Source organism: Pan paniscus, chromosome 9, assembly GCF_029289425.2.
Source record: "Pan paniscus chromosome 9, NHGRI_mPanPan1-v2.0_pri, whole genome shotgun sequence".
Lineage (NCBI taxonomy): Eukaryota > Metazoa > Chordata > Mammalia > Primates > Hominidae > Pan > Pan paniscus.
In genome coordinates, this window is record NC_073258.2 from 20,842,348 (window position 1) to 20,854,919 (window position 12,572).

Below are 12,572 nucleotides of genomic sequence, written 5' to 3' on the forward strand. Positions count from 1 at the left end.
AGGCAGGAGAATCGCTTGAACCTGGGAGGCGGAGATTGCAGTGAGCCAAGATCGCGCCACTGCACTCCAGCCTGGGTGACAGAGCAAGACTCTTTAAAAAAAAAAAAAAGAGTCATGGAACAGATACTCTTCAGTTACATACTATGTAAAACAATATACCGTTTTTTTCAAAAAGTGATATATAAAAGTTACAACATGGATCTTTACCTGGGTCACAATCTTCTATGGCTTCCCATATGTCTTCTATAACTAAGGATAACTAGTTTATCAAAACAAAACCAAGAAGCCTAAAATATACGATTACACAACCAATATATGCTTTATTTTGAAAACTGTCATTTTCTCCTTAGAGGTTATTTGGTCTTCAATCAAGAACTATGGGGGCGATTTAACTGGAAAAAGTGTTTTTAAAAAAGTTTTACACATAATAGTGTGTTTTATTAAAAATTGAAACCGCTTAAACCGCTGATTGCTACCATTCTTGCTTTGACAAAACTATCCCAAGCTAACACGTTGAACTGGTCAAGACTCAACTCTCAATCATTTTACATAGTTTTGGAAAATTACAACAAAACATAACAAAAGCCATTCCACTCTGGTGTGAGGTGCCACGTTTGAAGTAATTATATAAATAAATCATGGCTTTAAAACACAAAATGCTTAACTGCTTTTTTAAAAATTGAAAAAAAAAACACTAGTCTTGAGCCGTGAAGATCATAAATTAAGCTCAAAGCAAATAAATACGCGTTATAAGAAGCATACACTTAAAAGTAGTTACTCTTAGAAAATCCCTGAAATGGTAATGGTATGTATTTCACCTGGGGCAGTAAGGGATTGGTATTTTCGCTTCTTTACTGGAGAATACAAAACTGAAAAGGCCACACTCTCTGCGGGTCGGCAAAAGAAAGGCTAAGACTGGAGGATCCCTAGATTGGGACAGGAGTAGAGGATTGCCTCAGATCTACAACTAAGTATGATCCCTTGTTTGTGTTTATAAAAACAAACGAAAAACTACACTGCCCCACAGACAGCTCCAAACTCTGTGGAAGAGAGGAGGGCGGGTGGGCGGCAGGTGTCAGGTAGCCTCCGCTCCACGCCTTTGTTGACTGTCGCCGCCCCCCACCCTCCCAGCTCCCGTACGGGGATTCCCGCACCAGGCGACAGGCGCCTCGGGGCGGGGGTCTGAGGAGGTGGCTAAGGACTGCACCGGGGCTTCCGGCCCGTCTGGGAAGCTTGCTTGGCTGGGCCGGGACGGACTCGACAGGGCGCGGAAGGGAGCGGTGGGCGCGCCCTGGGAGGCGAGCGCGTCGCAGCCTCACCTTGGACACCATTTTCTTGAGCTGGCTCTCCGACACCGCCATGACGGCCGCCTGGCGACTGCCTTCCCCGCAGGCAGAGGGTCAGCCGCTGCTGGGCTGCCCCAGACCGTCCCACACAATCGCACACCCCCAACCCGGCCTCAAACAACAGGAAGTCGGCACCAACACACCACTTCCGCTTCCACTACGTCACTTCCGGGCCGCCGTCCTGCGGGCAAGGGTGGACACGGTGTGGGATTGAGAGGGGCCTGGCGGGGTGGGTTCCAACCAACCCGCCCCTCGAGTGCCGGAATCAGCAGGACGAATCGGGTCCCAAAGATGTGGGCAAGACTGTTCCGAGGGTCGAAACTCTGGTTCAGGATAAGATTAGCAGGTATTTCACAGAGTCGACTTAAGGAAGCTAGTGCCGGAGAGGGAAGAAGTACGAAGGGCTTGCCAGTGAGCCTTAATGACTGATTCATCAAGTGGGAGGGCACTGCACTGGCGGTCAGAGAACTGTTCTGTCACTGACTTGCTCTTGTGATAATGGTAGGCTCGTGCATTTCTAGCTCAGGCGCAAGTTTCTCCCGACTCTAAAGTCATACACTTGCCTTAGATGATGCCCAGTGGTCCTCTAATTAATGATTTTTTTTAAGCTTTAAAGACCTTCATACTATACGTTGGCAAGGGTAAAGTGTAGAGCCTTTGTTTCACAAGAAGCCAGATAGTAATTTCTTCTCCAGGAAATCATTCCGTAAGTCAGAATTTCTCCTCTGTATCCACCCATAAATGATAATACAGGCCGTATTTTACCTGGTGCTGTATTTGTGTACCTGTCCGCTGTCAAAATCCAAGCCCTTGAAGGCAGGCTTCCTTCAGATCTTCATTGCCTTGCACAATGCAAGGGTAGGTACTTCCATCTTAATTGAATTTTTACTTCCCATAAAAATTCTTCATGGTGACTTACATTAGTCATCATTACACATCACCGTCAGTTTTGTAAGCACAGTGTCATTCAAGGTATTGTAAAATTTTGAGTTTGATGATGTGTGACAGTTTCAATTATTTTAGTACAGCCCTAATGAGAACAAGGCCGTAGTATTGATTCCCTTCAAAGTTGGCGTCTAAGTGAAGGTCACATTCACAAGGAGGGCCTAACTGAAAGCATGTGGAAGCATCATTATAAACTGTTGCTACCACGCACAAATAAAGGCTATTAATAGGTATTGTTTTTCTTTTTCTTTTTCCCTTTTTTTTTTTTTTTTTTTTTTGAGACACTCTCACTCCATCGCCCAGGCTGGAGTGCAGTAGCACCATCTCGGCTCACTGCAACCTCCGCCTCTGTTTTTCAGCTCCTTAGTTAAGCATACAGCTCCAGTCAAACCAAACTAGAGGTCTGTCTGTCCTTCCATTTTACTTGCTGTTTTATGTCTTTTAAAAGCAAGAAGGTTTTCAAACTGTTCTTAAAGCCACGGCTTAACCAGGAGTCCCTTTAATTAGAGCAACTGTACCTTTGTGAGTTGGAGGAATGCCAGGTAATATATATTATTTATATATTTTATAAATGCAACATTTATAAATATTAAAATAAATTTTACATATATATATATATATATATATTTTTTCTTTTTTGAGACAGAGTTTTGCTCTTGCTTCCCAGGCTGGAGTGCGATAGTGTGATCTTGGCTCACTGCAACCTCTGCCTCCCGGGTTCAAGCGATTCTCCTGCCTAAGCCTCCCGAGTAGCTGGGATTACAGGTGCCCACCACCACACCCAGCTAATTTTTTGTATTTTTAGTAGAGACAGGATTTCACTATGTTGGCCAGGCTGGTCTGGAACTCTTGACCTCAGGTGATCCACCCGCCTCAGCCTGCCAGAATGTTGGGATTACAGGCGTAAGCCACTGCGCCCAGCCCATTTATATATTTTTGTTGCCCAGGTCATGGTGCAGTGATGTGAACATGGCCCACTGCAGCCTCGACCTCCCTGGCTCAAGTGATCCTCCTGCCTCAGCCTCCCGTGTATATTGGGACCACATGCGTGTGCCACCATGCCCAGCTAATTTTTAATTTTTTTGTAAAGATGAGGTCTTACTTTGTTGCCCAGGCTGGCCTCAGAACTCCTGGGCTCAGGTGATCCTCCCACCTTAGCCTCCCAAAGTGCTGGGATTACAGGTGTGAGTCACTGTGCCCAGCAATATATTGTTTAAAAAGCTTTCTTGCTGCATGTTTACTATCAGTCTTTTGCAATCTTTTAGGGTCAACACTATACCTCAATATAAAGTGTTAACTTCTTATCTATTTCATTGGAACCATGGAGGATTGAATGTGTGTGGGGAAAATGTCTTTGTGGTTTTAGAAATATGCAAAATCAGTTAATTTTTTAATGTGAAGGTAATAGTAGTTGAAATGCTTTTGAAAGTTGCTTGCCATTTCAACACTAAAGATGAGTTTTTTTCCACTCATTAGGCATTTTGATTTCTATCCTCACGTATATTAGTGGAGAATTTTAAATCCTCCGATTATCACAGATGAAAACACAAATAACCTGATGGTGCACCTGCAGTCCCAGCTACTCCATTGGCTGAGGCAGGAGGATTACTTGAGCCCAAGAGTTTGAGTCCAGCCTGGGCAATATAGTGAGAACCTGGCTCAAAAACAAAAAGATTTAAAAAGTTTTCTTGCTAAAAATAATTTTTAAAAGTTTGAAAACGATAAAATCTAGTCTCTTCATTTTACACAAAATAACTAAATATCCTGGGTACTGTGTGAATTATATGAAAAAAATTCCTTAATCTGAATGTTTCACTTAATAAATGAAGCATCTCCTGGTGATTTTAAAATCAGTTTATTTTACTCATTATTCTTAATATTTAAGGAAAACAATGTAAAATGGGAAAAAATGTATCTTCTGCTACATCAAAAAAGCATTTTAATCCAAACCCCACTAAAAATTATAACAAGCTCTGCATGATTTCATAAAAATGAAAACATGAAAGTTAACAAGCATTGAAAATGCCAAATTATCACAAAATCATAGGGAGGTGGTGGTGGTGATATTGCTTCTTGACTTACACTGGGATTTACAACATGATTACTAATAGACTTAACACTCAAGGAAATATCTGATACAGAGAATTACTTCTACATTGTGGCCTTCCAGAGGGCAAAGACTATTATTCATCTTCGAATAGTCAAATTCTAACACAGTATTTGGAGTAACAGTAGGTGTTAAATAAACATTTGTTGTATTGACATGTTCCTTTTATAATTAATGTAATGATTTCTTGGTAATTATACAATATTTTCTGGTTAGATTATTGTTCAAAAGCATATTACATATTATCTAACTTTAATTAGATATCAAATATTAGAAAAGGCTAGTTTTAAAAACACAAGAAATAGTTCTTTCAGTTTTACTTTCCTATTTCATAAAAAAGGACAGTAAGAATACATTGTTAGAGTAACATGAACTAATTCACGTGCATATTGAAATTAGATAGAACTAAATGCTTTTCTCTTCAAATGTCCAAGGTTTTTATTCAGTTAACTCTGGTTGGAATCTTTCCAAGCATATTAAATAGTTTTCTGCTTTCCTAACATGGGTTACTGAATATAATTTCACCTTTTCTTTATGACTAAAGTTCATCATTATAAGCATTCCTTATTACACTAAAACAGCATTAGTTTGCCTATTTCCTCTTTACTAGGATGTGTCTGCCCTTATAAACCCTCCTAACTCCATCTGGATTAACCTATTATATGCTTGCTTTATTTTTATTTTTTTAGAGACAGGGTCTCACTCTGTTGCCTAGGCTGGAGTGCAGTAGCATGATCATAGCTCATTGTAATCTTGAACTTCTGGGCTCAAGTGATCCTCCTGCCTCAGCCTCCTGAGTAGCTGGAACTACAGGTGCACATCACCACAGCTGGCTAATTTTTAAACTTTTTTTTTTTTTTTTTTGAGACAGAGTCTTGCTGTGTCGCCCAGGCTGGAGTGCAGTGGCGCGATCTCTGCTCACTGCAAGCTCCACCTACCGGGTTCACGCCATTCTCTTGCCTCAGCCTTCCGAGTAGCTGGGACTACAGGCACCTGCCACCATGCCTGGCTAATTTTTTGTATTTTTAGTAGAGACAGGGTTTCACCATGTTAGCCAGGATGATCTCAATCTCCTGACCTCGTGATCTGCCCGCCTCAGCCTCCCAAGGTGCTGGGATTACAGGCGTGAGTCACTGCGCCTAGCCCATGTTTGTTTTTTATAAAAGCATGCCCTTACATGAGAATGAAAGTAATCCTTTCATGGTGTATAGGACCCCAGCTTTAGGGTCTTGTGATAACTATTTTGGCTATTAAGCCTTTTCCCCCTTTTAGTGCCTAGAAAAAGTAGAGGTTGTAATGGATAAGTGCCCCTTAATAGCCAAGACTTCTTGAGGACTAAACCTCAATTTCCTTTTATAAAATGATGATGGCAATAGTCCCTACCTCAGTGGTCTGTTGTGAGGATTCAGTAAAATAATAAAGTGCTTATCATGCTGCCTGGTATATATGAAGTGTTGATGTTAACTGTTACTATTAGTTGTATGTCACAATAGTAATAATAAGCTATCTTTCACATAAGAAAATATTGCTCTTGATCCATCACCAAAGTGTGTGTACTCTGAACTGTATCATCAGGAGAGGTTAAAGGATTTGCTCAGAACAAATAAAAAACCTCTCCCTATTATGACCAATGTTTTTAATGAAAATCTCATATTTTGGCTTTAAAGTAAGCTGCTTGGCTTTCATTCATAATCTATTTCCACTAAAAATATACATTTGCTTATGGTTCCACTAATATCACAATTAGTTTATGAGATGTTGGAGATCTTGTAATACTCCAGGAAGAGGTTATGGAAAATTTCATAAAGGAAGTCCCACTGGAAATTAAAGTAAACTTTTAATGCATATATTTTAAAAATTCACTTTCCATTTTACTATTTTAAAGTGCATGTAAAATTCTTTTCCATTTTTTGGTAGGTAATTAATTTGAAGAAGGGAAATACAATGCTTTACTATTACTATCAACAGGATTTTACACAAGAAACATTAGTAACTTAAGCTGTGGATCCTGTGAATGTACAACTGACACAGATTTTGTAAATCCATACTGGGCCTGGAACTTATGTTGATTATAAAAGTCAAAGGGTAATTTTCTTTTAAAGATATATTACTTATAAAATATTCCCGAAGTATGAATTGTGCTTTTAGTTTAGGATATATGATTTAAATTGATGCACACTGCAGATGAATGTTTACCCCTGCTGTAGATTTAAAGAACAGCATAGATATCTCAAGAACCCCAAATAAAATTAATTTTTCCCCTCCTTGTATAACTCCTTAAGGATTTACATCACAAAGCTAATCAAGAAACCCTCTACTTTAACCAAGCAGTTTGTAAAAGTAAGTAGCAGGATACAGAAATCCTCAAACCTATATATAGGTAAAATTAAATGACTTTTCCCTTTAGGTAGAAGTCCAGCCTCTCAAATTGCATTTGAGAATCAAAGTTTTAACTGTTGTTGGAGACTGTGGATTGAGGATGCACTGCTTTGGAGTTTCTCAGTAACTGTATCTTCTTTCAGTGTGGTTTTGATAACTTCAGATACTCCATTGGTTCCAAGGATGCAAGGCAAACTTAAAAACACTTCACTATTTATATCATAATATCCCTGAAATGAGAAAAATAGGGATTTAATAGAACTAAATCATTGCAAAGAAGTTAATACAAAAATGCATATTTTCTTGCTTTCTTAACTAGGACAAAGTGATACAAGTTGGACTTAAAAAAATTTTTTTGTTCACTTACTTATTTTATTTTTAGAAGTCCAGACCTCACAATCATTCATTGATTCTATAAACTTGTTATCATTTCAGAAAATTTTTGAGAGATGGAAGCAACTTGGTCAGACACCCACTTTGTAGAGAAGCAAGCTAGCCCCCCCTGCAATATGGGTAGGAGGTTGGGGGCTAAGGAAAAAGATAGTTAAGAATGTATTTCCTGGGGAGGGGCATGGGATGGTCTCTGGGCACAGTCATGACAATAGCTTCTTTAAAAAATAAAACAACTGGTACCATAACAGTGTGTATTTGTGGGGTACATGTGATATTTCAATATATGCATATAACATGTAATGAGCAAATCAGGGTAATGGGGCTATCCATCACCTCAAACATTTATCATTTATTTGTGTTGAAAACATTCCAAATGGTCTCTTCTGGCTATTTTTTCTTTTCTTTTCTTTCTTTCTTTCTTTTTTTTTTTGAGATGAGGTCTCTCTATATTGCCCAAGCTGATCTTGAACTCCTAAGCTCAAGTGATCCTCCCACCTTGGCCTCCCAAAGTGCTGGGATTACAGGCATGGGCCACCACACCCAGCTTCTTCTAGCTGTTTTGAAATGTACAATAAATTATTAATAATCACACTCACCCTACTGTGCTGTTGAACACTAGAATTTATTCCTATCTATTTTTGTACCCATTAACCAACTGCTTTTCATTCTATCCCCCAACTGCAGCCTGTGGTAACCAACATTCTACTCTCTACCTCCATGAGATCAACTTTAAAAAAAAAAAAAAAAAAGCTCCCACGTGAATGAGAATATGTGATATTTGTCTTTCTGGCACATAAATCTGGGGTGACTTGGCTGGCTGAGATGATAAATGACAGTCAGAAGAAATTTATGGATATATAAACACTATTTGGGGGTTACATGAGTAAGAATATGTGATATTTGTCTTTCTGGCACATAAATCTGGGGTGACTTGGCTGGCTGAGATGATAAATGACAGTAAGAATAAATTTATAGATATATAAACACTATTTGGGGGTTACCAAAAATCACATGAGGGTGAGAAGGCAACCTGATAGAAGTCCACACTTTTTTTGTTTGTTTGTTTTCGAGACTGAGTCTCGCTGTGTCACCCAGGCTGGAGTTGCAGAGGTGCTCACTGCAACCTCCGCCTCCCGAGTAGCTGGGATTACAGGCATACGCCACTATGTCTGGCTAATTTTTGTATTTTTAGTAGAGAGGGGTTTCACCATGTTAGCCAGGCTGGTCTCAAACTCCTAACCTCAAGTGATCCACCTGCCTCAGCCTCCGGGTGCTGGGATTACAGGCGTGAGCCACTGCCCCCAGTCAAAATTTTATCTTTGGAGACAGGGATTCGCTGTGTTGTCCATGCTGGAGTCCAGTGACATGATCATGGCTCACTGCAGCCTCAACCTCCCAGGCTCAAGAGATTTTCCCACCTCAGCCTACTGAGTGGTTGTCACATGCCTGGTAAAGTTTTGTTTTTGTTTTTGTAAAGTTGGGGTCTCACTATGTTGCCCAAGCTGGCAGACTTCTCATAGCTAAGCAGGATAGGGCTTAAACTAAACTGCCTTCTCCTACCTGTTACTCTAAAAGCTGGTGATACTGAAGACACCTGGGGTTAGAGTATGAATAATGATTTTGTTAGTTTTGTATTAATAATATCTAAGTTTAAAATATAATAAGAGAATAAGAATAGCAATTACCTTTGCTAAAGTTGATACAGAATGCACTTTCTTCTTACTGTTTACAATACTGTCAACCATGTCAGCTACTGATAGTCCAACAGACCAGGATCTTTGACCTTTTACTCTTAGCAGTTCCATGGCTCTAGGTTACAAAAATACGTGATCTCAGAAAATGCATAAAATATGCACATTTAGTTTTACATTCTGGCTAAGGTATTAATTAGATGTTTCTATGACAGAAACAAGAGTTATGCAGCAATTGTTAGGGAAGCCTATAGATAATCTAATCTAATGTTTATTTAAACTTTTCCTAAGATGTCAGATAGGCAGTTCAAAGAAAATACAAATGGCCTAATAACATACAAAATGTTCACTGCCATTGATATTTAACCAATATGAATTAAAACAATAAATACCAATTTGCCTATCGATAATTGGCAAAAATTAAAAAGATTGATAACTAATTTGGAGAAACTGTAAACAGGCATTCTCATAACTGCTATTGAGAATGTAAAGTGATCTAACCTTTTAAGAAGAAGATTTGGTAACGTCTGATCTAGAAATTCCTCTTCTAGGCATTTATCTTACAGCAGTATGCTCAAGTGTGCAAAGATGTACATAATAAGCATGTCTGCAATATTTGGAAACAACTCATCAAAAGAGGACTGGTTAAATCACTACCAAGCGTAGTACCATGTAGCTTTTGAGAAGAATAAGGTAGATTTACATGTACAATGTGCAAAAATGTCTGAGATTTCATCAAGGAAAGAAATGAAGTTGCAAGATAGTATGGATAGCATAAATCTATATTATTATACATTTGTAGAAGCATTGAAAAACAATTTTTTCTTTTTAGAGACAGGGTCTCTATGTTGTCCAAGCTGGTCTCAAACTCCTGGGCTCAACTGATCCTCCCATTTCAGCCTCCTGAGTAGAAAAAAAATTTTTTGGACATGTGGACACTAAATTGTTAAAAATGGTTGTCTCTGAAAAATGGAATTACCTTAGCTTTTTCTTTTAATATTTTCTAGATATCTGCAGTATCTGAAGTTTTATAATAAGCATACATTCTTTTATAAATGATAAAAATACATAAACACTTAAATTTCTTCCTTTTAAAAAGTATAAATGCAGGATTGTATAATCAGATTAGAATGAATTATACCATACACTAATCTTCTCAAGAAAGAGAACACTTTTTCCAGTTGTTATATTCTAAAAGTCATAAGCTGATGGCTTTGAAAGCTAAAGATCACCACCTCTCAGACTTCAGGAAAATGTTATATGACGGTGAAACAACAAATGCCATGAGTATAAATTCTGTGTAGAGTCCTGCCTATGCGGTACAGACCCCTGGAAGGCCTCTGGATAAAAGCAAAAGATACAAGGATCTGTGTGTTACACTTTTTTTTTGCCTGAACATATAATATGGCTTATCCATTCACATTAGACTGATTTCCAGTTCTATTTGTGTGTGATTAATAGATATTCATTTTTAAGTGGTGTGGACAAATTATCTTCTACATTAAGAAAATTGTTGGCCTGGCACGGTGGCTCACACCTGTAATCCCGGCACTTTGGGAGGCCAAGGCGGGTGGATCATGTGGTCAGGAGATCAAGACCATCCTGACCAACATGGTGAAACCCCGTCTCTACTAAAATACAAAAAATTACTGGGCATGGTGGCGCATGCCTGTAATTCCAGCTACTTGGGACACTGAGGCAGGGGAATCGCTTGAACCCGGGAGGCGGAGGCTGCAGTGAGCCGAGATCGCGCCACTGCACTCCAGCCTGGTGACAGAGTGGGGCTCAGATGTTTAGGTAGAGAAGCAGTAAATCACTGTCTACAAATAACATGTTTTACCGTTTAAATGTCAACTGTGTTATCTGAAAAAGCTTGCAAAGCACTCTTAGATCTACCTTCAGATAAGAAATCAAAGAATATAAAACACTGCTCCTTTATACTTTTGGGTTTGTCCATATTAGTTTTGTTTCCAGAAGCCTGGTTAAGTACATACTGTATAAATAGCTGTTAGCTATGAAGTAAATGATTTTTCGTTGGATAAATGCAAATTTCCAGTCAGTGTTACCTGTTGGACAGCTGCACTTGAGAGGTATGACTCACTACTTCTTCTTGGCCACTCCATGTGAGCACTAAAATTAGATGAAGAATTAATTATGTTTTGCCAGTGACTCTTTGGATTAAGATGTGATAACAGATCTTTTGGAGTCAAGGGTACCTGTGCTAATATTTATATAGAAGTTTTCTCATTTCTAGCAAGTTAGATTTTTCCACTGGATAACAATGAATGTGCTGTACCACTAGCCCGAGGTGAGGAAAACTCTGAACTACAAAAAACATGATCCCCAAAGTCTGCTTGCAGTCTCCTTACCTGTTTTCTCTCATCAGTAACAGTTCTGCAAGGGCCATTTTACTATCTAGGTAGAAACCTATAAGCACTTGACATTTGTTCTGCTGAGAAATGCACTGAGACTAATTTCACCAGGTAGGGAATAATCTGGTCACCTATTTTGGGCTAGAATTTCCACGGCTGTTACAGAGGCAGAGAATCCTGTTCCTTTTTTTTTTTCAGATGGAGTCTTGCTCTGTCGCCCAGGCTGTAGTGCAGTGGCATGATCTTGGCTCACTGCAACCTCTGCCTCCCGGGTTCAAGCAATTCTCATGCCTCAGCCTCCCGAGTAGCTGGTACTACAGGCACATGCCACCATGTCCTGCTAATTTTTGTGTGTGTGTGTTTAGTAGAGACAGGGTTCACCATGTTGGCCAGGCTGGTCTCGAACTCCTGACCTCGTAATCCACCTGCCTTGGCCTCCCAAAGTGCTAGGATTACAGGCTTGAGCCACCACACCCAGCCCCAGGGTCCTGTTTTCTAAAAGAATCTTCTGGGTTACCCATTTCCTTTTACTACATCATTTACAAAAACAAAACTTCAAAGCTGCATACACAGACTGGAAATTTCTTTATATATATATATACATATATATACATGTATATATATATATATATACATGTATATATATATATATACATATATATATATACATATATATATATACATATATATATATATATATACATATATATATATTTTTTTTTTCTCTTTTTGAGATGGACTCTCGCTGTTACCTAGCCTGGTGTGCAGTGGTGTGATCTTGGCTCACTGCAACCTCCGCCTCCCGGTTCAAACAATTCTCCTGCCTCAGCCTCCTGAGTAGCTGGGACTACAGGCACCCGCCACCACACCTGGCTAATTTTTGTATTTTTAGTAGAGATGGGATTTTGCCATGTTAGCCAGGCAGGTCTCGAACTCCTGACCTCAGGTGATTCACCCACCTTGGCCTCCCAAAGTGCTAGGATTACAGGTGTGAGCCACTGTGCCTGGCCAGACTAGAAATTTATATCACACTTTAATATTATTATTATTATTATTATTATTATTTGATACACAGTCTTACTTTGTCACCTAGGGTGGAGTGCAGTGGCACACTCTCAGCTCACTACAACCTCTGCCTCCTGGGTTCAAGCAATTATTCTACCTCAGCCTCCCAACTAGCTGGGATTACAGGTGCCTGCCACCACACCAGGCTAATTTTTGTATTTTTAGTAGAGACAGGATTTCACCATGTTGGCCAGGCTGGTCTTGAACTCTTTACCTCAGGTGATCTGCCTGCCTTGGCCTCCCAAAGTGCTGGGATTACAGGCATAAGCCACTG

General features: G+C 39.5%; 2 protein-coding genes across 10 annotated transcripts in view; both read right to left on the reverse strand.

Moving 5' to 3' along the window:
- TSG101 (tumor susceptibility 101) overlaps nt 1–1,508 on the reverse strand; it is a 46,745-nt gene extending 45,237 nt beyond the window's left edge. Inside the window, exon 1 of one of the 3 annotated variants that reach the window (XM_003818237.5) lies at nt 1,320–1,508. In XM_003818237.5, coding sequence (XP_003818285.1) covers nt 1,320–1,361 — 42 coding nt within the window. In that variant the 5' untranslated portion in view covers nt 1,362–1,508. The remainder of the gene's footprint in view (nt 1–1,319) is intronic. The other 2 variants (XM_063608127.1, XM_008971509.5) reach the window with 2 other exon arrangements.
- Nucleotides 1,509–4,130: 2,622 nt separating this feature from the next.
- Nucleotides 4,131–12,572, reverse strand: part of UEVLD (UEV and lactate/malate dehyrogenase domains) — a 60,259-nt gene continuing 51,817 nt past the window's right edge. For 3 of the 7 annotated variants that reach the window (XM_008971510.5, XM_003818241.6, XM_003818239.6), the window contains 3 exons: nt 10,928–10,991; nt 8,856–8,979; nt 4,131–7,007 (listed from right to left, as the gene is read on the reverse strand). In XM_008971510.5, the coding sequence (XP_008969758.4) occupies nt 6,840–7,007; nt 8,856–8,979; nt 10,928–10,991 (356 nt within the window). In that variant the 3' untranslated portion in view covers nt 4,131–6,839. The remainder of the gene's footprint in view (nt 7,008–8,855; nt 8,980–10,927; nt 10,992–12,572) is intronic. The other 4 variants (XM_034932277.3, XM_057299119.2, XM_057299118.2 and 1 more) reach the window with 2 other exon arrangements.